Here is a 25,390-nt window from a genome sequence, read left to right as displayed (position 1 = left end):
CCTTTTTAGACCACCTGAACCCGATCTGATGGCGAAATTTTGGTGACCAAAATTATGACGTCATGACATGGACGAATCAGCCCTGCGCTCGCTGATGTGATACGATACCGCTAGCTAACTTTGCACCTAAGCTACGCTCTGTATCACGCCGCGCGCGCCGTGGTTCGCATTCAAAGCGTGAATTCCACATGATGGCCTGAGTGCACCGAGGTATCTGTACGTGTCTTGTTTACTCTATCAAGCAAAAGTGAGTTATAATTTCACTTATTTAATCCATCTTCCTTCGAATTACCATGAAGTATACCTTTTTAAATTTCTACTTGCGCTTTCGCGCCTCAGTCTCTAGCTCTTAAACGGCTTATAGTAACCGTTTAATAGGCCTAGTTAGTACAGTAGTAGAGCCTAACATTACGGTAGAACAAGAACTCTGACGTAGCTAATGAAGGATCTACGTAGTGGAGTAGCCTATGTAGGGTTGGACCTACTACTCATCGACCGCCTAATGTTTATTTGCTTGATAAGAATATTCAACACTGAAATTCACCTAAAAAACTTGACCTACGTGATTGAGAAAATCCAGCTCTATCAAATGCCGTTGTTCCCTTTTCGATTCGAAGTTTCAGTGCAAAAATGTCGCCGACGAACTAGCGTGGCCTCGTTTCAGCTCCCCGCGGTAAATCGCGTTATCAGGATCGACCGCTGTTTTTTTTTGCATTGACAATGCACGCAAACCGAGTTGTATTGAACACCGTGTTGTAGAAAACGTCAACGAAGCTTTTTAGGAACTTCCATAGACATTACATTGTGCTGTCATTACGATTCGGTGAAAATATTCATTCGAAATTTTGTCCTTGATTAAAACCATTAATGAACAGTGAATTATCGCGTTTTCCCACACCATCCTCATCTACATTCAAAGCCGATCCATTTTTATGTGCTTTGCGCGCAGACGAAGTGCGTACTAAGTGTTCAGTGTGCGAATTATACACGGTCGGTTTAAAAGAATGTGGTCGATATGTAGTGGGGCTACCATACACACCAAACTAGCTCTCCGGCGGGGACTCGGCGGTTCGCTACTGACGTTGCTTCAGACTATATTATTAGTATTATTATGGCTATTATTTATTTATTTATTTATTTATTTATTTATTCATTCATCTCTTCTTCTTTTTTAAATAATGGTACATTTTACCCTGCTGTTTCTGCCGATAAAGCAGATGCGACTAAAGACAGGCAAGGTACAGTATTGTATTGCATCCGCTCACAAAGAACTACGTGCTTTATGAATGGCGGACTCGATGTAGAGCTAGCTAGCGCTGCACACTCGATCGTAAAGGGTACGTTCGTCCATGTCATGACGTCATATTTTAGGGCCCCGAAAAAGACGGCCGTTCTGGAGCGAAAATCGGTGAAGTAAATCAGTCAGTTTTAACTCGCGATTTTTCAGTGGTACAAATATATTTTAAGAAGTCACATAAAAAATCTGTTTTAGCAGACATTTCCCTCTGCTTTGCCACCTTCTTTTGTATGATTTTCTTGATTTTAATATCTCGTTCACCATCCTTTAAGTTTTTTTTTTCCCCTTTTGGATTAACAAACCTCATTTCATGTTCTGATTAACAAACCTTCAGAACACGCAAAGATTGATATCAGTTTCACATGAAAGAACCTTCATAATGATAAACCTTATTTCATTTATGGATTGACAAACAAAAGGCAAAATGAACCTTCAGAGTAATTCCACAAATGTTTCTAATGACAGACCCTATTTCATTTACGAATGAAAGCACATCTAGGTATACATAATTATGGAATTTGTGTGTTTCGTAATAACAAACCTGTGGAATAACGAACCTCACTTCATTTTGTACTAACATGTACCAACACAAGTTCTGCTTGGAAATGGTGTGTGATACCTGCAATGAACGCAGAGCGCTTTCTATTTGAACACACTGAAATGTGAAGCATTCACCCATGCAGAGATGCTCTGTAAATGTTTGTTCTGCTATGTATTTTCGTAAGCAATCCGCATTTCGTTATGAAGGAACTAATGTCTTTTGTTTTTCTTTGTCAGTGGGGCTCTGAAATTACTTTGTTATAATGAAAATTTCGCTATAACCGTGTTTTGTTGTAAACAAATTTTGTACCATAAACCTTAATGATGACAATTTTGGGACCTGAATTTTTACTTAGAACAAAATTTCATTATTAATTATGTTCATTGTGATGAGAGTGCAATGTTATTAAGAGTGATACTGAGGTAACATTTGATTTCTTACAGCTTAAGAGGAAGACTGCTGAACTGACAAAGGCATGTGAAAAGCAGTTCAAGCTTGAGCAGGAACTGGCCTTCCACAAGATTGATGCCAAGTTTGAGCCCCTCCCTGATGCTGCCTTTATGGATCAGGTCAGTTGTAGTCCTGTCTTGGTGCAGCAAATAATTTCTGATATGACACTTTGTGTCTGTAATGTAACTGTACTGTTATAAGACTGGAAAGTTGATTTCACTTACATGGCTAATAAAATCATTTTGATATCAATATTTATCCCCAATTTGTAGCACCAGTACTATCCCCATTTGCTTTGTTAATTCTGTTTCACACATGCCCTTTTTGTCATAACACACGTAGTGCATAAGTGTTGATATGAAACCCTTCTGTTATTCTGATAATCAGTTTTTCTAAGCAGGAAAAAAAGCATTTTGTATCAAAATGGGTTTTTACAATGGAGGTAGAGTTGAATTTAAAAAGAAAAAAGGAGAAAAAGTGCCTTAAACCTGTGAGATACACCCTAGGCCACATGGTCTATTTTATGACCACTACTAACTTTTAACTTTCACTAAATTAGTAAAAATTGACAAAACTATAATTCTTTTTCCATCAGGTTGATGGAGGTACAGAGGAGAGCCCTTACATTGGTCGAGCAAGTTACCGTCGTAACCAGTATGCAACAGAGCAGTACTTGACCCCACGCAGTCAGCAGTTGAGGCTGTATCAGACCGGAGGGGAAGGGGATGTGGACCCCCTGGTGAAGAGGCAGTTGAATGAAACCCTGGACATAACCCTGGCAGATAAGGAAAAGGAGATAGCAAGGGGTAAGTGCACATAGCAACAAACTGGACACTCTTTTGATGAATTGACCTGGTTGATGATGTTATGATAAGTTTCAGGTAATATATTTTAGATGGGCATAACCAGATGTACAGGTATAAATCACCCAATACTTGTACTTGCCAAAGTATCCTTTATGACCTTTTTCATTTTGCAGATAAAGTTTATAATTTATTCATTTTCATATCTTTGCAATAAATCTCATGTTGGAGTTAATCTCCAAAAAAAAAAAAAAAAGAGAGAGAAAAGAATCAAATTATTATGTCCATAGATTCAAGAACATTGGAGGGTATTCATGCAGCTAATTGTGATTTATAAGAAAATATGGAATTAATGGTACTCATCAGTCTTGTCACTGATAAGGGGGATGACAGCAGGACGACCGGTGGCTGCATGTATGCTTTGAATAAATCCACAGCGGTCACATTCAAGTATGAGATCCTATCAGACAGTAGACAATGCTGTAGTGTACTCTGAGGTGTTAGTTTTGCGAGGGTTTAATTTTTGTGAATTTCGTGAATTACAGGAGAACCGCTAATTCAACAACTCGCGAAAATGTCGCCATGCGCTAGGGTTTTATAGCGCATTTACAATAGCCTCAGTGTCAATTCGCAGAAACAACATCATGCAAAAATGTCTCTGAGACCTCATTAGTTAAAATATATGTATGTGAAAATAACAGCTTCAAGTTCTTTTGGCACATGTATAGATAGAAACAACTTTGCTTATGGAGTGAATGATGTTTTGTGATTCAGACATGCTTGCGCACATCGGGATACTAACTAAGCTGGTAAATTTTGTACACAAACTGTAAAAGATTGGGAGAGACGTTGCTATGCCCACATTCACAATCGCTTTACATTTCCCTGCCAAGGTACGTGCGCAACACGTTTGAATAGTATGCCTTTTCACTCCTGAACTCCTCTCCTATGTGTGTTGCCATGGCCCCTTTCAAAAGAATGTTTCACTGAATGATGTACACAATGTACCGGTGTGTATGGACGTAATGTTCACTAAGCATACAGTACAGCTGCAGAATGGGAAAGAGAATGGAAGAATAGAGTGAATGAAGTTCTGTTATGTTTCTTTTGTCACATGTTTAAAAATGACAGGTCAAGAAATGTAACATTGTTGTATCCCGTCAGATTGCTTGTAAAGGTGCTTTTTTTTTTATCTTGAAGCACCAAAACTGCCCTGTTATAACTGGAATCTCATAACAAAGCTGTTCTGCCATACTTTTTGCATGCAAAGAAAAATGGGACCAACACAATGATCTTGTTAAAAGTAGATCCTTGTTATAAGCAAGCTTGTTATAAAACAGGGTTTCACTGTACTGTACAACACAATTGTCAATGAGTCACACATATTCTAGTTTACTCAATGAAATTTGTGTATAACTTTCAGAGGCATCGCTTGCGTTTTCACTATTTTGTCAGTCTTTATTCTGTCTTCTAATATTTTATTTGTATACTTCTCTTCTCATCATTCTTTCACTCTTAACTGTTAACAGCTAATATACTGCTTCAGCAGAATACTTAAAAAAGTGTGTGAAGTATTACTGGCATAGCAAATTGACAAATTATCAGACACTCTTTAAGCTGTTTTATGTCATTGTGTGGTTAGTTTGTATGAAAATTATGTGAATATGACAGGAGATTTAAAAAAAAAAATAAGGCATAACAAAATAAACTGAATCAAGTACTCAGAAAATATGCGTGTTGTGCTATCGGAATGAAGAATTAACATTTTATATACCTCTCTTGATGAATCCTTGTGTGTGATTGGTTGAAATTTTGGGCCTAAATTTAATAATGACCTCTGCAGCTCAGAGCTTCATAGCATCCGAGTTGCCCTTACAGCATTCGAGCAGCCCTGTTCATCCAAACTGCCCTCTATCACAAGTACCCGGATGTATGCGAACGTGTGCATGTACTGTTTGTAAACGCACTGCGTTGTGCATTTGGTCTTCGAATCACAGCGCCCACATAAACAGCGAAAGGTGCCAGGTGAACAACTTACCCAGTACCCTTGTCTGTGCAATATCATGTGATCGCCATGCAAACAGCTCTGCCTTTGCAGGCAGCAATTTGTTAACAATATACATAGATCATAGCAGTCTGTAAGCTTTAGGAACCACTGAATTTGCAACATGACATTTTATGCTGCAATTGGTATTAAAGTGCTATTCATTCACTCAGTAGCTTTATTTGGTGTATGAAGAAAGGACTTAGGGACATGCTTGCGTTTGTTACATGGCTTTTTACAGCTTGAGAGCTACATACGTGGCCACTGCATGAGTTGCGTACGTACAACCAGGGAGGTGGTACAACGCAACCCGCAATCACTGTGCAAAAGGGCCTGATCATCATGATATGTGAACTGGCTAGTATGATCGCAATTGACCAAGTGAAATTTCTTTCTTTATTTTTCAGTATACAAAAAAAGATAACTGACTACTTTTGTTCGGGCATGGTCGATATAATTGTTGCTCAGGATCTCAACTTCATGCTGTGACCCTTTGAGCAAGCTCCTCGGGTCATAGCATACAGTTGAGATCCCGAGGTAACAATATCTTTAATCATGCCCCGAAAAGTTGCTCAGATCAGAAAGTGACCAATGATTTACAAGAAGCTAGTTATCTCAAATGTCAATCATCTATGTCCAAAAATATTTATCATTATCCTTAATTCCTCGTTGTTGGATTATATATGGATTCAAATGTGTGGTAATTCTATACAACCCAACAAAGTGTTAGGGTTCATTATACCCCTGCCAAAAGAAATTTGAAGGTTGAAGGGGGTATACATATGAGAATTAATGTTTTGTCAGTTAGGTGTTGTTTGAGAGGTCTTGGAGATGTCTCAAAGACGTCTCCGCGACCTTGTGGAGTTTTAGTAGCAACCTATCAGAGATGTCGCAGAGACATCCTTGCAACTAAGAAGATGTCTTGGAGACATCAAGGCTACGTCAAGGCAACGTCAAGGCGTCTTCCGGACGAATACGGAGATGCCAACCATTACAGATTCTGATTTTTGTATCCTTGTTAAGGTGTTACTGTAAACAATCGAACAATTACGGAAAAGACAACAACTACACATGTAAAGCAAAAGGAAATGACAGATGAAGAGAGGGGAAACTTGACACCCATGCCAGTCATGCCATGCCAAGCTTGTGCAAATTTCCATGAAATGATAGAAACCTTTTACTTGTGACAGGAGTTCATTATTTTGGCAATAAGGCTTGTAATTGTTTGGATATCTTAAGTCTTTGAGATTTTTGAGCCCTCAGAAAAAAAGTTGATTTTTAAGATACAGATTGTATGTGTATCAGTAACTTGGTAGAGAAATTATAATGTCTGACTGAGTGGTGACTTTGAATTTCATGGAGTTTAATTTAGAAGCTTAAGTGATACAAGTAGTGTTTTGTGTGTTGTGTGTTGCCAGGCAGGGTAAAATCATATTATGAAGCTTACATGAGAAAGAGTAAACCATGCCTGCATAGTTGTCCTGCAGTCAGGTGGCAGGTTTTGAGATAAATATGTCACTTTTTAAAAACATTTAAAGGAAAGAATAACTATAATGTCAAGTGCTTTCAGAAAATCATACCAGAATTTATGATCAACTACAGCATTGCTTGAATCTTTAACATAAATGCTGGAGTCTAGCAGTATAACGGTCTTTGACATTGTACCTGCTTATAAATACGGTGCTTACCTGTGATGATAGTGGTAGACGTTTTTTTTTTGAGTGCCTTGAATACTTGTTTGACATAAAAATCCAAAGAAATGTTTCCTTCACTGCAACTCTGAAGAATTCACATGCTTGAAATAAAGTGTGTACAACAACATGCTCATATAAAGTACAGTGATATATAGCACTCCCTGACGTACTGAATAGAATTTGTTAGCCTCTTACAAGGTTCCCTGTGAAGTGCTGTAGAATCTTACCAGGGAACTGTTCCATGGGTGATCATTACGTTCAGTTCCTGAGTTTAATAGTTAGCACATCGCAGCTGCAAGTGAAGTGTCTTGTTGACTACGTTTCCTTGGCAATATGTTGGGTGTATTCAATGTGTGTCTGGTTGGAAGCTCTGCTATTCATAATGAATGACAATATTCCCCCAAAATCACCTGCTCTTTCCTGTAGATGCATTGTGAAGGCTCTGCATTATTACTGCCATATATTGATCTGGTTAATACAGAGTAAGAAATACACCAGCAACAACAGCAAATCCAAGTTGTACACACTGTATGATGATGCTGTGCAGCTACGGAACTCAATGTGCATCTTCAGGTGTAGCCAGATTTAAACAGGATCTCTTTAAAGGTATTAGCCCACATTTGTAAATCTGCAGCAATTGGTCTCATAGTTAGCATGGAGTTTGGGTATGATTGCAGTAACACCTGTGCAAAATTTCGTTCCAATTAGTCCATTACTTTCATAAAAATAAATGAAAATGCACCGTAATCCGTATGCATGCGTATAACGCTCGCTAGCTCCGCTCCACGTACGTGTTACATGTACAATGTACGTAGCTATAGCCCGCGCTCGTAATTCGATTTTGGGTCGGGTTGACCCGGTTTGAAAATTGATTTTAAAACGATGATTTTCTCTCTTTTATCGAATGGTATAGACAAAGAGCGACAGGTGAGGTATGTTACTGTTATAGCTTGTACTTGAAGTCATATTGGACCTGTTTTATGCAGTTTTGATTTTCGTGGGTTTGCAAATGTGGGCTAGTACCTTTAATAGCCTCTCCGAAAAAGATTGATGTTTCTGCAAACACCCAAGATTTGTGTTGGCCCTGTAGACCTAGATGCTGAATGATCTGCAACTGTGCCCTGATTTCTCCATCATGTGTGTTACGATTGAGGTCTTTGAATTGCAAGTACCAAATATTTCAAATTTTTGTTGTTTTTACCATTCTTTTGTTCATATTGGTCCTGTGTGTAATTACTGTACATTGTAATCAATGCAATACATGTATGTGGCAGGCTGTTATGTGTCATGAATTTCAGTTGTTGTTGAACAACAGGATTAACGACAATCTCTGGTGGTAAAGGAAGTATAAATCTGATTTCTGGAAAGGTTTTGTATGAATTCAAATATTTCAGCTCTTAGTCTTCACCTATCAAATTGTGAAATCTCAAGATTATTGTTTATGCCACAGTTTAGAGCAAAGAAGGGCAATTAGTCATTCAAGTAGGGGCACATTGTATGTCCAATGTATTTTTGCACATGTATTGAACACTTTGAATTATGTCATGTTATTCCAAGGGAAGAGATCTGCAGGATACTGTATAAGCCGTTATTGTTGAGCTCACCGGAGGTGAGGGGAGTCAAAGGGATCACCTGCGGCGTCTGTCCATCTGTCCGTCCATCCTTCGTCTGTCCGCCCATTGTCCGTCCGTCGTCCGTCCCTAACATTACAAAAACTTGAATAATTCTCTATTGAGGACTTCAGTTTCAATCAAACTTGGAGGGAAGAGTGAATATACAAAGTTACACATTTTACCAAACTTGGAAGGTCACTTCAGGGTAAAAGGTCACATCAATATCAGGCCAGGATCAATAAACTGTAGAGCCCAATGTTACGTTTTTGCTGCGCGTTTCGATTATGGCTCATAACTTTCGATCCCTATGTCCGTTTGTGACCAAACTTGGATGGTATGTCCAATGCATTGTGCATAAGAAGAAGAAGAAGAAGATGTGCATAACCGTAAACATTTTCATCTTATTCTTGAAAGCCCTATGACCAATTTTCACCAAACTTGGCAGGTAGCATCCTTGGGGGATAGGATCTTAATTTCCTCATATTGGCACCTAGACAGAAAGATCCGTCTGTCTGCAGGAGTCTTTTATTTTTTTGACGTTATCGCTCTCCTCCACATAAGGAGGGGATCCGTGAAGCCAGACGCAGTCTCCGTGGAACATTTCCCCGACAACCAGATACAGACCAATCTTTCGGTCAAATGGGCACCATCCCCCACCTGGTGGAATCAGTGGTCCCCCCCCCCCTCCGAGTTATGGGGGAGGGGCAGAGGGATCCAAACTCAGGCCTAAATTACACATTTTCATCTTCTTCTTGAAAACAAAGTAACAGATTTTCTCCAAACTTGACAAGTAGCATTCCTAGGGGGAAAGAAATGTGTTCAAATGGGCACAATGCTTCCCTTGGGGGCCCAGGGAGGCCAAACCTCCTAAATTAAGGAATACTCAATTATATTCTTCTCTAGAATCGGAAGTGAGTCCAAGTACAGTGTACTTGGCAGGTATTTTTACCAGTGTGATGGATTATGCAAATGGACACCATGTCCCTAGTTCTCAAAGCCACCCCCCCCCCCCCACCCTAGCCCCAAGTTTCCAATTTCTCAGGTAAGAGTCAGCAAGAATGCGTGGAAATGGAATGTGAACTTGCGATACTCAGGTGAGCACAAGACCCCGTCTCTTTTACTGAAATAGTTTGCTTTGGTAGAGTGCCAAGAATGTGAAGTATGCTGCTCAGGTGAGTTCAGCAATGGATTGTTTTCATGGAATGGTGTGCCTCTCATTTGTTCACACAGCTGAAGAAAGGCTGGACAAGTTACACAAGCAGCTGATAGAGACAGAAGGCAAAGTGAGACTGATGAGTGAGAAGCTACGTCAGGCAGAAGCCAGGAAACAGCCAAAACCAGTGAGACAAATGTTTCTCAATCAAACATTTTACCAACATAAGGGATCATGTACAACTTGCATTGTTTGGTACATGAAACTGCATCCATTTTCCCTCTGTTGAATATATGGGAGCATTCATAATGTTCAGGGCATAGATTATATCGATTTCCCTATTGCTCATAATACAGTCAACTTCGGATACCTCAAATTCGTCGGAACTGAAGAAAATGGTTCGAGGTGCGCGAAATTCGAGGTACGCGTACGTACAATGTACGTCGAATTTTCTTCGACTTATCCAACGTTTATCAATGTTCAACATGGTATCTGTTATAGTGCCTACCGATTGTTTGCATGCTTGTCAACTGGAATTGAATCGACTTTGATATGAATGAATTGAATGAAAATCGGAATTGAAATCAAAATATCAGAAATGAAGATTTTGGTGGCCCTATCACGCCACCAAAAAAAGTCGGATGTTTGCCTTTACTTTTGAAAATGAACAGCGGTAACAATCGGCTCCGTAAGATACTAAAATAAATGTTGGATGTTTGCTCATACTTTTGGAAAATGAAAAACGATAAGACTCAGCTCTGTATGGTGCTAAAACTAATGTCAGATATTTGATTTTGCGTTCGGAAATGAATAAGGATAACATTCGGCTCCGGAAGACGCTGAAATATATGTCGAATATTTGCTTTGACGTTCGGAAATGAAAAACACTATTCAACTCCGTACGATGGTTAGATAAGTGTCGGATGTTTCCTTATACTTTCGAAAGGAAATAGCAATAACAGTTGGCTCCGGAAGATGCTAAAATAAATGTCTGATGATCGCTTTTATGTTCGGAAGTTGCAGTAATATTCTGCTCCATACGATGCTAAAATAATTGTCTGATGTTTGCTTTGAAGTTTCGAAATGAATAACAGTAACATTCAGCTGCGTTCAATGGTAAAATTAATGTTTGATGTTTGCTTTGACGTTCGGAAATGAGTAACAATAACATTCAACTCCTTACGATGATAAAATACATGCTGGATGTTTGCTTTTACGTTTGGCATGTTTGGAAGTGAATAGCAGGAACATGCTGCCCCATATGTTGCTAAAAAAAATATTGGATATTTGCTATTACATTTCGAATTGAATAACAGTAACATTCAGCTACGTTTGATGGTAAAATAAACATCTGATGTCAGCTTCGACGTTCAAAAATGAAAAACAGTAACATTCGGCTCCGTACGATGATGAAATAAATGTTGTATGTTTGAAATGAATAACGGTAATATTCTGCTTGGTACGATGCAAAAATAAATGACAGATTGTTGCTTTTACATTTGGAAATGATTAAAGGTATTAATCCGCTCAGTTAGATGCTGAAACAAAAAGCGGATGTTTGCTTTCACGTTTGGAAATGGATAAGGATAGCATTCAGCTCCGTAAGATGCTAAAATGAATGTCGGTTGTTTGCTTTTACATTTCAAGATGATTAACAGTAATATTCGGCTCCGTAAGGTGCTAACAGACTAATAAATGTTGGATGATTGCTTTTACAATAAGAAATGAATAACGGTAACTTTCGGCTCGTTACAATGCTAAAACAAATGTCGGATTCTAACAAATGTCGGCAAATGCTCCCACGTTTTTCATTTAATTTCATTTCTAATGTTTTTCTCCATTTTTTTGTGTGTTTTGCCAGATTTTAATTTCGAGTAAATTCGACCACCAAAAAATAAAAATCATACTGGTGGCCCGATAAAAGTTAGTGTGGAGCCCTGTCTATTCTATTCTTTATTATGCTCCGCCTATACTTCCACATCATATTCCACAATATTTTCGTAATCGCATTGCTGAAAAAAAAAAAAAAAAAATTAGTGCTTGCGTTCACGGGGAAGAATAAATGAAACATACTTCGTGAAAGGCAAAAACAAAAAGTTAAAAAAAGGCACTATGCAGGAGATTGATGTTTGGACAGTGGACCGTGATTAATGCCAAAGATATAACTGTCAACACCTACGCAGGTGCACCACGACAATTAAGAAATCTACGTGCACGGTATGACTATCATGATCAAGAATTAAAAACACAGTGGTTAAAGAAAAGAAGATGATGGGCAGAGCGTAGTGCTATCGTAAGCACTCCATTGGCAAGGGTGCTATGTGCATACCGTGTACGTATGTAGGTAGGTGTTGGGGATTTTTCTTGTCGGCTGTGTACCGGGTATTTCTTTGGGTGCGCGATTGTTCTGGTCGGGAATATTAACAGTCGAGTGTGAAAAGATTTGTGACATGTCTTCTTCGCTGTCCACGCGCGCTTAATCGGAGATGCTGAGTGATGTTTGCAATTTCGATTCGAGCTACATGCTGGGAAAAACAATATTAAGATCGGGACAGTAGATTTCACTTCGAGGTAACCGAACTTCGAGTTATTTTCTTCGAGCTACGCAAATTTTAATACACGGAAACTCCATAGGAACAATCAGGACTTTCATTTTGCCCCCGAGGTAAGTGATATTCGGCTTATCCGACGTCGAGGTATCCGAAGTTGACTGTACATGGTCAAATCTCCTATGCCACCTACATTGTATGAGACAATTCATCAACCAGGTTAGCATAGACAACTGTAGCCCACAGTGCACATCCTAATTTGGCGGATTTGATAAGCCGCTAGCATTGGTATTAGTTATACTCAATTGAAACATTCTTTTGCGGCAGAAAATACATGTACAAGCAAAATATACTCATTAGAGTCTATAAACTCTTCTTTATTGCTCACATTTTGTTCATGTTTGAAGTATAATGTTAAATACTGACATAAAACAGTTAAAGGCAAGTAGAAAAGGATAGTTGTAGTAGTGACACATATATCACCAAACTGTAATTGCCTGAATAAACATGTACCTCCTTCAGTGCATAATTATATGACCTTTGAGTTAATTAATACTTCATCTTGTGGCATTGCCCCCCTACTCTTCATATCTTCCTGTGTAGGAACTAGAGGCAGGAGAGCGTCATCGCCTAGAGGACCAGCTAGCAGAGCGGCTGAGAGCCGTGGCAGGGCTGAAGAGCCGGATGAACCAGCTGGAGGACAGTATGCAAACAACCCTGGACATTATCGAGGCCAAGGATCGGGAGATGACAGCCCTCAAGGAGCAGCTTGCCATCCTTGAGGAAGGAGATCCCAAACATGTGAGCTCATATGTACAGCATTGTACCTGTAGCATCATTTGGGAACTTTAACATGTCTGGTTGATACTATGAGCTGATAGATGTTGCCTGGTTGACCAGAGAGGGCATGATATTATAGATATCTGTGCCTCTGTTTGATACACAAGTTGCACAAATCATATCACCCAGCTGTCACCCTGCACTCCATGAGATGTAAATGTGGCCCTCCTGCAATCACACCTTTTTACTTGATGTGATTTCCAAAGGAGGTAGGGTTTGCTCCTTGGTGTTGAAGAATGCATTTTCAATATTTGACGTGTGAAGTACACATTGAAAATATCTGTAGATCTACACACACACACACACACAAAATATCTGTTTCTAAATTATACATAAAAATATCTACACCTACTGAACCCATTTGAATGCATAATAACATGGGGGTCATCTCCTGAAATATATAAATCAACAGTACAGGAAACCAATTTACCATGTACCATGCAAAGTAATGAATTTTGTAAACTATTTTTGCACATGGCAGGCAGAGCTTGAGGCCCAGCTTGCTGATAGGGAACTACAGGCTGCTCAGACTGCCAAGAATTACACCAACCTTCAGCATGACCTGGACAATACACTGGGCAGACTGACAGCTGAGATGGACCGCGTTAAAGGCCTAGAGCAACAGCTAGCAGATGGTTTGTGGATGCCTTCATGTGCTAACCTTCTTTGAATTATAAAAAGAACAAAGAGGTGTAGTTAGCAACATTTCTACCATTTTTTGACAGCAAACAAATATATTTTGGGGCATGGTGACTCTATTATGTTTTTAGGGGATTTAAATCACCAACAAGGTATATGTTTAGGAAATTGACCAGCAATTAACTTGAATTACACCAGTTTATATCTACACTGATCAACATTGTCTAAGACTGCCATTTAGAAACAGGTTTTAGAGAAATTGCGATGACAGTTTGGATTCAGACTTACTCAGCTAGAATGAAACAATATCAGGAACATTTGTACAAACAGTTCTTCGTGAAGATGATTCATTCTCTGTCTGATACCATATATCACAGGACAAGCAAATTTGAATGATGAGCTGCGTGATGAGCTACAAGCCATTGTTGGAGGACTAACAGAGTACCTCAATCAGGTCAGAGGTCAAGTCAGCGACCAGCAGAGGGAGAATGCTAAATTGCAACAGGATCGGGAGGAGCTTCGCAGACAACTAGCAGAGGCCTTGGATAGAGAGAAGACAAAGGAGTCAAAGGAAATAGAAGCACTGCACAAGGTTAGACACAGCTTTAATAAAACATTTCTTATTCAGATTATGAATGTGAGGTTTTCTTTTTTCTGTTATGATGAGCAACAATACAATATGTGACCAGACCTGAACAGTTCAGGCAGAAGAATGTCTGGGATTCAAGGTCTGCTGTGAAATAAATGCCCCATATTTCAAGCTTTGATACAGTATAAAATATGTCTATACTTCATGAGAGTTGTGCCTCGGGTGAGCTGAGTGAATATGGAAAAGTACCTTCAGAGAACGACAGAAAAGGGGAGAAAACAGGCATCCTAGTTTCAGCTTGCCTTGGGAACTGAGACATGGTTTTGCGAGACTAAGCAGGATACGTGCCTGGTAAAGTTTGATATTGAAATGCTGCCATGTTTGTTCACTTGTGAATAATATGTTCACATGTGAAGAATGACTGAAGTTGCACTAATAATGCCTTCATTATTATAAACAGAGGCATTATGTTTTTGGACTGTATTTTTTTTTTTTTATCTCACCCAGTCAAGATGTAATATAGAGACCTATTGGGATAAAAATGCAGTATGGCAGAGGCATGTCAGTCACCAGGGCGATATATCTAGTTTTTTGTATGTGAACTTGTAGATAAAATGAAGTATTAAGATTAATGAAAAAATGACAGTAATGATTCAAGTAAAGCAAGATTTAGGGAAACACACTTACAAATCAATTTTCTCGGTTTTTACTGCAGTTATTCCCTGTGTGCACACATCACGCTACAAGCATGCCATCCCAAAATACAGCTGTAGCAGCACTATTTTTTCTTGAAAAGACCACAGTGAGCTACTCTTTTTGTGCCGTAAAGACAGTGTTTTTATCTCATTTCAAACTGATAACAGGACTGGAATTATGCACATGTATGGTCTCTTGTAATAGTCAGTTCATCTTTTGTATCTGTAAGTAGACCAAAGAGCCATTTTCAACACAGTTTATAAATGTCAGTTTCAAATGTTGAGAACCGGTAAAAAGCATGTGCCATCCAAGCACATGTAGAAACTTAAAGCAAAAAAAAAAAAAAAAAAATCAGAACTTAAAACATTCACCAGTTTACAGATGATTTGGGAATCTTCAGAAAGAAATATTGCCACAACTTTTTATCAAGTATTTGACCATGTTAAAGGATATATTTGGAAATCACATTTTAAGCTGATGTCATCAAAATCTGTGTCCTCCAGAAATTGCAGGATGCAGAAGAAGCATTGGGATTCCTTGAGACAGAGAACCAGGCTCTCCAGCACTCTCAACTAGAGCTAACCAGACAGGACCCTGAAAGGGATGCCAGACTCAAAGCAGCACAGGAGGAGGTGAAACAACTAAAGAATTCTCTCAGGAAACAGCAGCAAAAAGCAGAGGTAAATTCAAGAGTATGAACTTTTCAGACACAGACACATAGTGAAATATAGTAAAGCTTTATCTGATCTCTGACCTTTCATTGCATATATTGTAGTGCCAGATGGTACTTACAATGAAATTCAAAACTCTTACAGCACCAAATGTATACAGACATTTTGAATGCCCCTTCATCATTTTGTCTCGTCATCACACACTCTATATGATAAAACTGGTCTTGAAGAGAGAGATGATGAGTTATCTTGTCTTTCTGTCATAACCTACCTGTACAGTGTATGTGTGAATGAAGGGACTGCAGGCTGAAATGTAGTGAATGCAAAAAAAAAAAAAAACATGTTGGGTCTTTTATCTAAAGAATTTGATTCTGCTGCCAGCATTCTGCTGAATGCGAAATTAAATCCGGTATCAAAGCTCCTGAATTCTTGCTCATATGGACTGGCAAACTAGGTAAAATTTATCCAAAGACACAAATGTGTGATAATTCCAGCAACATGGATGCTTGTACAAATATGTTGGACATGTCATGTTATTTTTTTTTTGTTTCATCATTGATATTATTATTATTATTATTATTATTATTATTATTGTTATTATTATCATTATTCTGCTCTCCAAAACTATAGTCTTGCATCATGTGTGTATTGAAGTATAATGATACAATTATATTCAGATCACCACATTACATCTATGAACACCTTGGCATACCACTGAATTTAAATCTTGCTACTAGTAAGCAGACGCTTCAACACTTTAAAGGTATGTAGCATGAACATTGTGGTAGTGTTGGAGAGGATATGATAGGATCCTGATAGCGTCATCTTGATCTCTGAACCTTTTAATGACAGGCTGAAAGAGCTGCACTGGAAGAGGAGCTGGCAGCAAGTCACTTTGAGCAAGGCAAAGCAGCAAGGCAAGCCAAGCAGACCAGGGATCAGCAGGGAGAGGCAGAAGCTGCTGCCAGACAACTTGCCGATGTACAGGTAGAATGTGATATTCTATGCAGATGTCATAGAGTGTAGATGACTGGTGATCTGGCAGTGACAGTGTGCTTTGTTCAAAGCTGGGATTAATTCTTTTGAAAAATGGAATATTTGTTTTGTGGTTACCAGTAGATGGTGTTACCCTATGACTTGCTTACACTGGAATGGCAAATATTCTATTATTGATGCTATCCATTATCATGGTATAATCCTGTGTGTGTGTGGGGGGGGGGGGGGAATACACACAAGATGAGGGGAATGTTCTGTGCACATAAGAATTCATATCCTTTGCATATCTATTTTTTCTTTGCTGTAGTTAAAATGTCTGGTAGATGTCTCAATGTTTCCCTTATTCTCGTGACATTTTAGTGAATTACTATATTGCATTTAAACAAAAATCTGAACCTGCAGGCTGCCAATCGAGCTCTGAAGGATCGCCTCCGTGAACAGATGTCCCAATACAACAACCTCCTCAACACCTCTCTCAATCCAGAGGAGGTAGCCCAGCGTATCAACCAAGTGGGAGACTCCCTGAATGATGGTAGAGTCAACGGCTTCATGGGCCACCATGGGGACGGGGATGTGGTGGGGGATTCCCTAGCAGAGCTGCAGGGACAGATTAGGGGGAGGCTTGGACAAATCCAGCAAGAGGCAGATCGGGCCAGGAGATATCAACAGAAGGTAGAATTAATTATGTTTTATGATTCTGCTAATGATGATGATGATTATTGTTATCATTATTGTGTGTGTGTGTGTGTGTGTGTGTGTGTGTGTGATGGTGGTGTAAGTCAATCATCTTGTTACACAGAACTGTACATGACGCAATAAATATGCTTGAATATACCAGTGTGCTAACAATTTGCCTTTATGAGGCTTGATTGTGAAACAAGAGGAAATAAACTTTGCTTTGATGAGTATTATGTTATTATTCAACAGGCAGAGGGAGAAGCAAAGTCACTCCGCCATCAGCTGGAACAGATGCAAGCCAGACTCAAAGGCATGATGAACAAGGACAGAAATCGAGTGAGAAGAGCAGCATGTTGCATGGATTTCAACATGTGACTGTTACATTTATAGAGTACATGCATGGATAGTGTTTGGAAGTAGCTACATGTATTCAATGATTTTGTAGGAATCTACAATGTATGGTGGGACTCTATCAAAAAGATATGTGACTGCCCAGCTCAAAACCCGCAAAAAGTCTAGGATAAGACTAGCATTTTCTATAATGCACCACATAATGTCATTTGGGTTGACCGACTCAATTTTTTAAAAGTTTGTCTTACCTGGGAGAGTAAGTTTTCTCTACCTACTATCAAAATTGGCGGCATAAAACAAAACTTGAAATTGAAATATTTTAGCAGTTTTTGTGGACCATAGTTTTTCGGACAGGCACTGCTTTTATTGTGAAGAAGAACATGTTATGATTAATACTTCAGCACACCTGAGTGACCTTCATTTTTAAATCTTCTTCTCCTTTTCTGTGAAACTTTACCTCCTCAACTCTCTCTTGTATCAATCACTTTTTGAATGGGCTAGGATGGTCAGATTTTAAAAAGTTATACAGGTATTATTTTAAAGCTTAGAGCTTACCCTTTTACACAATGTTAAGTGTTAGGCAAGTTTAAACATTTTTGCCTACTTTTTGTGGGTTTTCGAGCTGGGCAGTCATATATGTTTAAGTTTGATGTTTTATCACGATATGGCCTTTTTGTTTCCATGTGGTCATAGTGTTTGTTTCAAGCTAAAATAAGCCTATTTCTGACTGGCAAATTGCCCTACTGTCAATCAGTTGCAATGAAAACATCTCGATGGAAAAATTTCATGAATATGAAGCCTATTTCTGTCTGAAACCTTCATAATGATCTAAAATCAAAGACTTTAGAATTGCATGCTTAAAACAATATTATAACATGATATGTTATGCATTATTGTTAATTGTCAGAGAAGAGAAGAGGACAGAGAAGATGAAGAAGAATTGAAGAGAATGAGAGAAGAGCTGCAGAGACTAAGACAGGAACTCGATGACTCTCAGAACCAGCAGGTAATTAATGAGCACTTCTCTTAATACGGTCTGCATTCTGAGAGGTTCTGGTGCACCACATTGAGTATTTTTTATGCCTCCACCACGAAGTGTCGCCGGAGGCATTATTTGATTAATGTCATACTGAAAAGGACCTACTCAATTGACATTTCAAACAGTATCAACCAGTTTTTACCAATATGATCAAAGATGAAGACCTGAATATACAGTGTACTTATGGAAACATCAATTGAAGAGGTTCTCTTATCGACCACAAGCATCAAAGAAGAATCTATGTGATGCACCAGAAACCAGCAGAACTATGTGCTGAATGACTTTCATCACCAATTATAGAAAAGGTACATGCAATGGAGTGCTCGTATATGTAGCTTTCCTGAACTCTTTGTAATATATTTTGTTTCGTGAGTTTACGCAAGAACTCACAGTGAGAGCCCGCTCGACGCGCGCGCAGTCATATCGCTTCTTCGCACGTTATGCACGAGAGAATAAGTTCCCTCCTCGCAGTCTAAATCAAGTTTTATTCGTCCCTTTTACCGTGCATCATCGCACAATCTTATCATATTGTGGATTGTTATTATCTGTAGCTCAGTTAGAGCTGTCTTTTGCTTCGGAAGTGGACTTTTATTTACGAGAATTGCGGGATGGAAATTCCGCTTACCGTTCCCCCCCCCCCCCCATCATACAGCTAAGCCTGTCGTGGGTGGCACCACTAGTTTGTGCGCCCCACAGCATACAGCTAAGTCTGTCGTGGCGGTGGTGACTACAGCCGCGCATCATGAACCTAAGTGTTCGCCGGCTATTAAGGCTCAGTCGAAGAAAGAAGGGGACGGGAAAACCCTTAAAAAACCCAGCAAACCAGGCTTAAGTAAGAAGGCAGCCCCCCTAAAGAGAAGACGGACGCGGAGGTACTTTCCCGCCTTTCAAAGCTTGAATCCATGTTTGAGAAAGTCATGGAAGTGCTACCGTCTCAGCCTACTCGATCAAGTTTTTCATTCGATCGTATCCAACAACAACAACTACGTGCCGGCCATGTTGGTACGGCTTGTACCGCAGACCACGGTGGTGTGCCGTTTGGGGATATGGATGCGTGTGCTACTGACGATAGTACGCAAGCACGCGGTATGCTGCGGGACCACAGCGGCAGCAGCTACAGTGGGGATGAATGCGATTTCCCTACGGCGGCAGCGGGTTACGCATCCGCAGAGCACACGGGGCGACCTGTGCAAGTACCATCCTTTGCTGCAAAGTTTGCGGTCTCCTCCTCTGTGGGCGAACCTATCAATGATGAATTGGCAAATTCTACCAACTATCTTATAATCTCCCATTGTCTGGAGGAAAAATCTATGGAAGAGTCAGCAGCAAACTACCCAGCACCGAGCAATTGCCCCAACTTGCTAGTCCCTAAAGTAAATCCAGTGATTTGGGATAATGTGACCCAGTCTACACGCAGCAGGGACGTTAAACTGCAGAGAGTACAGAAATCTCTCACCCGCGGGCTATGTGCATTCCTACAAACTCTCCCTACTGACTTGAGAGAGGCGCAACAGGACGCACTTGCTTTACTCTGTAACGCCAATTATGAAATGAACTGCCTGAGAAAGGAGCTTATCAAGCCCGACATGAACGCTGCTTACGCACATTTGTGCAAGCCTACAACGCCCATGACCGCGTTTCTCTTCGGTGACAACCTGGGACAACGTGTAAAAGATCTCAAAGAGGAGAATAGGGCTGCCTTAAGTGTGGTTAAAGGGCAGGCTAAGCGAGCAACGCATCAGCCGTATCACCCATAAAAGCGCACGGCCAGCGGTGGATTCAGCCGGAGGCAATATCGGAGCGCGGGCTGGCTCGCAGCTGGGGATACATCCAGGCGTATTTTACGCCAACAGCGGGGAAACAGACATTCAGCCCCGCACACACAGACTCGCCCACCTCCAGCGCATGCGCACAACCGGGGGCAGAGCTACTCAGTGATCCCAGCCAAGCCATGCACTGTGTCACGGAGAAAGTAGCTGCACTACCCAAAGAGGTAAGTTGCAGGCCTAGCTCTTGTTGTGAAAATACACAATCTACTTATACTGCACAGTCAGTTGTTGACATTGAACATGTAGACGTTCCATTAGACCTGCCCGTTGGGGGTCGACTGAGGCATTTTAGCAAGCAGTGGAATCATATTACCACTGATCCTGTCATACTTGATGCAATTAACAGTTACAAACTTGAATTTTAAGAGGCGAATATCCCACCTCGCAGAGGTAAACTGCCTTACCACTACAGAGTGGGTAATGCTGAGGAGAGCAAGATTGACATTGAAATTCGAAAATTGGCCGAGAAAGGCGTAATCGAAGAATGCCAACATGTGGCAGGAGAATTTGTGTCCAATATTTTTACATGCCCAAAGAAAAATGGGGACATACGCCTGATTTTAGATTTATCGGACCTAAATGACAGTCTGAATGTACAGCATTACAAAATGGATAACATCCATACAGCAACAACCCTAATTTCCCCTGGTTGTTACCTTGCCTCAGTCGACCTTCGAGATGCCTACTACTCTGTCCCTATTCACCCCTCACATTGCAAGTATTTGAGATTTGTCTGGCAAGGGAAATGTTGGCAATTTAGGGTACTCCCCAATGGCCATAGTACAGCGCCTAGACTCTTTACCAAACTTATGAAGCCGGTGTTCTCAAAACTGAGACAGGCAGGCCACCTGGTTGTGGGGTATTTAGATGACACTCTCATAATTGGTGAAACTGAATCGCAAGCACTAGAAGCGGTGCAAGCAACCACAAAACTGCTTTCTGATCTTGGTTTTGTTATTTTTCAGAGAAATCTACCCTAGAGCCTCAGCAATGGCTCCAATTCTTGGGGTTTGTCTTGGATTCAGAAAGCATGACCATAATGCTCCCTCATGAGAAATGTCAAAATATCAGGGCATTATGTGCGGAATTACTAGGGAAACAGAACCCTACTATCAGGCAGGTGGCGCAGGTCATTGGGAAACTGATTGCTACTTTCCCTGCAATTCAATGTGGCCCCCTCTTCTATAGTAGCCTAGAAAGAGACAAAATTCTTGCACTGAAATCAAGCAAAGGGCATTTTGATAGGCCTATGAATTTGTCTGAAGCTTCTAAACAGGAGTTAGCTTGGTGGTTCAATAACATTCACTGCCAGTCGGCACCAATGAGTCGAGATCGACCAGCTTTAGAGCTCCGTACTGATGCCAGTGGGCAAGGATGGGGTGCCACTGATCTAAGCTGTGAAACTGGCGGTAGATGGGATGATCAGGAGATAGTGTGTGCTCAAAACAATGAAATCAACTATCTTGAAATATTGGCTACAGGGCTTGGTTTGAAATCATTTTGGGGCCACCTGCATGATACGCACGTATACGCACAAAGAAATGTGGTACTCCCCAAATTGATCTCTTTGAGTCCAGACTCAATAAGCAACTGCCTGCTTATGTTACGTGGCTGCCTGACCCGGATGCGGTTTCAGTGGATGCTCTCACTCTGAATTGGGGTGATCTGTATTTCTACGCATTCCCTCCTTTCTGCCTCATCCCCAAATGTCTCAACAACAAAAAAAAAAAAAACGACAAGGCACATGGTCTCTTGATTATCCCAAACTGGCCGACGCAAGCATGGTTTCCTCGCATGAGGAGAATGCTAAAAGATGAACCACTCTTTATTCCTAGACACAGAAATTTGATTACGCAACCAGTATCTGGGGAACCACGCCCTTTACACGCTTGCCTTGATCTGTTATGTTGCATATTTTGAAGCTGCTGTTCAAGAACTCTGGCATGAGCAGCAAAACGGTGGACATCTTGGCAGCATCTTGGAGGGCATCAACCCAAAGACAATATTGTACATATATAACAAAATGGAAAAGTTTTGTACACTTAAGAAGGAAAGTCACCTTCATGCCAAGATTAATTTTGTTTGGAGTTTTATACGCAAATGTTTTATGAAGAGAACTTGAGCTATTCAGCTATTAATTCAGCACGGAGTGCACTTGCTGCCTTTCTAGTGTTAGAGGATGAACAATTCACTATCAGCACTCATCCGCTTCTCTCTTGTTTTATGAGAGGTGTGTTCCAGCTCAGGCCCCCAAGGCCGCGGTATTCAGAAATTTGGGACGTGAATATTGTTTTCAAGTATTTGAGAATGCTAGCTCCTGCAAGCTCGCTTAGTTTGAAGCAATTAACGATGAAGCTGTGCATGTTACTGACCTTGATATCCACCCAGAGGGTGCAGACTTTGCATTGCCTGAATCTAGACAACATGATTCTCAAACAATCTATGGTGTCATTCAAAGTTCATGAACATCTTAAGCAGTCTAGACCTGGGAATTTTGGATTGGACATACTCTTGAAAGAGTACCCCCCAGACAGACGTTTGTGTGTAGTTACATACATTAAGGCCTATCTTCTGAGAACCAAGGAGATCCGAGGTGAGGAATGACATCTTTTCATTAGTTTTCGCAAGCCTTTCAAGAGAGTAACGGCACAGACAATTTCTCGATGGATGAAGGAAATCATGACTAGCACTGGCATTGACACCACAATGTTCAGTGCACACTCAACCAGAGCAGCATCTAGCTCAGCAGCAAACAGAGCGGATGCACCTATTCCTCTGATCCTCGCAAAAGCAGGCTGGTCCAAAGAGCAGACATTTCGCAAAATCTATGACAAGCCTCTGCAAGACGAGGGAAAGTGTCTGTCACAGCTGATTATGAGGAAATGATGGCCTCAGACCCAGGTAATTTTAGCCTACATTTTGCTTGCCATTGTACATGCCTAAGATTGTTCAGTTGGAACAAATGTGACTTCTGTGCTACAAAATCTCACTGTGAGTTCTTGCATAAACTCACGAAATAAAATAGAAGGATTAAACGAGAACTTACCAGTTTGAAGTTTGATATTTATTTTATGAGGGAGTTGGAGAAAGAATTCACAGTCCCTCCTCTCCCTCCCTTTCATGAATATTATCCCAAAATGTATAGATCAACTTCAAGTAAGTTCTCAATCTTTCCACTCTGACAGAAGTCACATCTTGTTGCTTCGAAGTATGACTGCGCGCGCGTCGAGCAGGCTCTCACTGTGAATTCTTTCTCCAACTCCCTCATGAAATAAAGATCAAACTTCAAACTGGTAAGTTCTCGTTTAATCTTTCTATCAACATCTAAGAACCAATAGATTATGGTCAGCGAGATACAAGAATATTCAAGTTTGTTCAAGATGTTAGTGTTGTGTATTCAGGATTTTATTTTAATCTTAAGTCAAAATGCCGGTACACTTGTGTATAACAGCAATCAATAAATTAATTATCTTTTTATGTAACTTTGTATTTTGCTACAGAAGATTCTATCTTTGAAATATCTTTGAAAGTCTCATCTGGATAAAAAAATTGCAGAAAATTCCTAATAAAATCATTTGAATTTGAATTTGAAAAAAAATGTCATTTTTTACATGACTTTCTTGTTTCTACAGCCGCCACCATTTCCACCACAGCCACAAGTTGCAACCATCTCAGACACACAGGGCCAAGCCCCTTTGAATGACCCAAGGGTCAGGGGTCAAATGCAGAGGTTGCAAGGTGACCTAGCGGGACTTCAAAATCAGATCAAAGAAAAAGACAGAATAGCTGCACAGCAGGTATTGTGTATATGCAAATATTTGAGGTCAGACTGTTTGTTTCGGGCATGCACTATGGTGATTTGACATACTCATGTCAAAAGGGGATTAACATTATTTTCTTGAATTAAAAAACCCACTCTCTATGTCTGATACTGCTGTCCTGGGCCCCGTTTCATAAAAAGTTGGTATGATAATAACTCTTGCTGGAATGTCAATTGTCATTGTCAATTGTCAAGAATCCAGCTTCGTGATTGGCTGTTGCTATGGGAAGTTGTCATTCCAGCAAGAGTTGACATCCTAACATCTTTTATGAAATGGGGCCCAGGTCAGCACCAATATGCCCACTCTCCATGGTGCTTGATAACTCATTGTCAGCATCATGATTATCATTCATTGGTAGTAGTTATAGTACTAGTAGTAGTAGTAGTGTTGGTATTGGTAGTAGTTTTCATGATTTTCCTGATTTTTGTTAGTGGGGTCTCAAAGTATGTGCAAGATGTGGAAAGAAAAAGTCATGAAATTTCAGCCAAAAAACAACAACAACAATTTTCCGTTTTAAGATATGACCGTGCATCACAAAACCAATGGAAAGTCGCACCCCTTGATTTTACATGAGGACTCAAAAAAGGTGGAATGGGTCAAGCAAGTTAATTTTGAGTTTTCCGTATTTTCTGAAAGAGCTATTCTTCTACTACAACATTGATATTAAAGTTTGGGATCTTAAAATAAGTGGGAAAGTGGGTTTTCAGCAGTTTTTATACAACTCTTTTTGTGGTAGAGAAGTGTGATAATAATATAATGATAATAATAATAATAATAATAATAATAATAATAATAATAATAATAATAATAATAATAATAATTGCATTTATATGGCGCTTCATACTGGCGTTTCTAAGCGCACTAGTGCTATTCATACAAAAAGACTAGAAAACGAAATAACATTAACAAAACCAGCATATTAACAGTAACAAAAGAAGAAGAAAAAAACAAAATACATATGATACAATAATTGATAACTGACTGTGTGCACCTCCAGGAAAAAAAATTACAACTGATTAAACAGGTGAGTTTTGAAAAGAATTTTAAATGATTCAACAGATGAGGCATTCTGAATATAAAGAGGGAGTTTATTCCAA

The 25,390-nt window shown here is 39.9% G+C and overlaps 1 protein-coding gene and 2 pseudogenes across 1 annotated transcript in view; all 3 read left to right on the top strand.

Annotated features, from left to right (window-relative positions):
* The window catches only part of LOC140240812 (centriolin-like), a 94,440-nt gene that overhangs the window by 3,563 nt on the left and 65,487 nt on the right, over positions 1–25,390 (top strand). Inside the window, exons 3-14 of the mRNA XM_072320584.1 lie at positions 2,282–2,407; positions 2,884–3,094; positions 9,673–9,782; positions 12,748–12,945; positions 13,466–13,619; positions 14,001–14,215; positions 15,412–15,588; positions 16,432–16,566; positions 16,978–17,247; positions 17,503–17,589; positions 18,512–18,610; positions 24,105–24,269. Of these exons, the coding sequence (XP_072176685.1) occupies positions 2,282–2,407; positions 2,884–3,094; positions 9,673–9,782; positions 12,748–12,945; positions 13,466–13,619; positions 14,001–14,215; positions 15,412–15,588; positions 16,432–16,566; positions 16,978–17,247; positions 17,503–17,589; positions 18,512–18,610; positions 24,105–24,269 (1,947 nt within the window). The remainder of the gene's footprint in view (positions 1–2,281; positions 2,408–2,883; positions 3,095–9,672; positions 9,783–12,747; positions 12,946–13,465; positions 13,620–14,000; positions 14,216–15,411; positions 15,589–16,431; positions 16,567–16,977; positions 17,248–17,502; positions 17,590–18,511; positions 18,611–24,104; positions 24,270–25,390) is intronic.
* On the top strand, positions 19,286–20,619 carry LOC140240810 (uncharacterized; annotated as a pseudogene).
* On the top strand, positions 22,377–23,358 carry LOC140240807 (uncharacterized; annotated as a pseudogene).

Source organism: Diadema setosum, chromosome 17 (assembly GCF_964275005.1).
Source record: "Diadema setosum chromosome 17, eeDiaSeto1, whole genome shotgun sequence".
Classification (NCBI taxonomy): Eukaryota; Metazoa; Echinodermata; class Echinoidea; order Diadematoida; family Diadematidae; genus Diadema; species Diadema setosum.
This window is presented reverse-complemented; position numbering and strand designations above follow the sequence as displayed.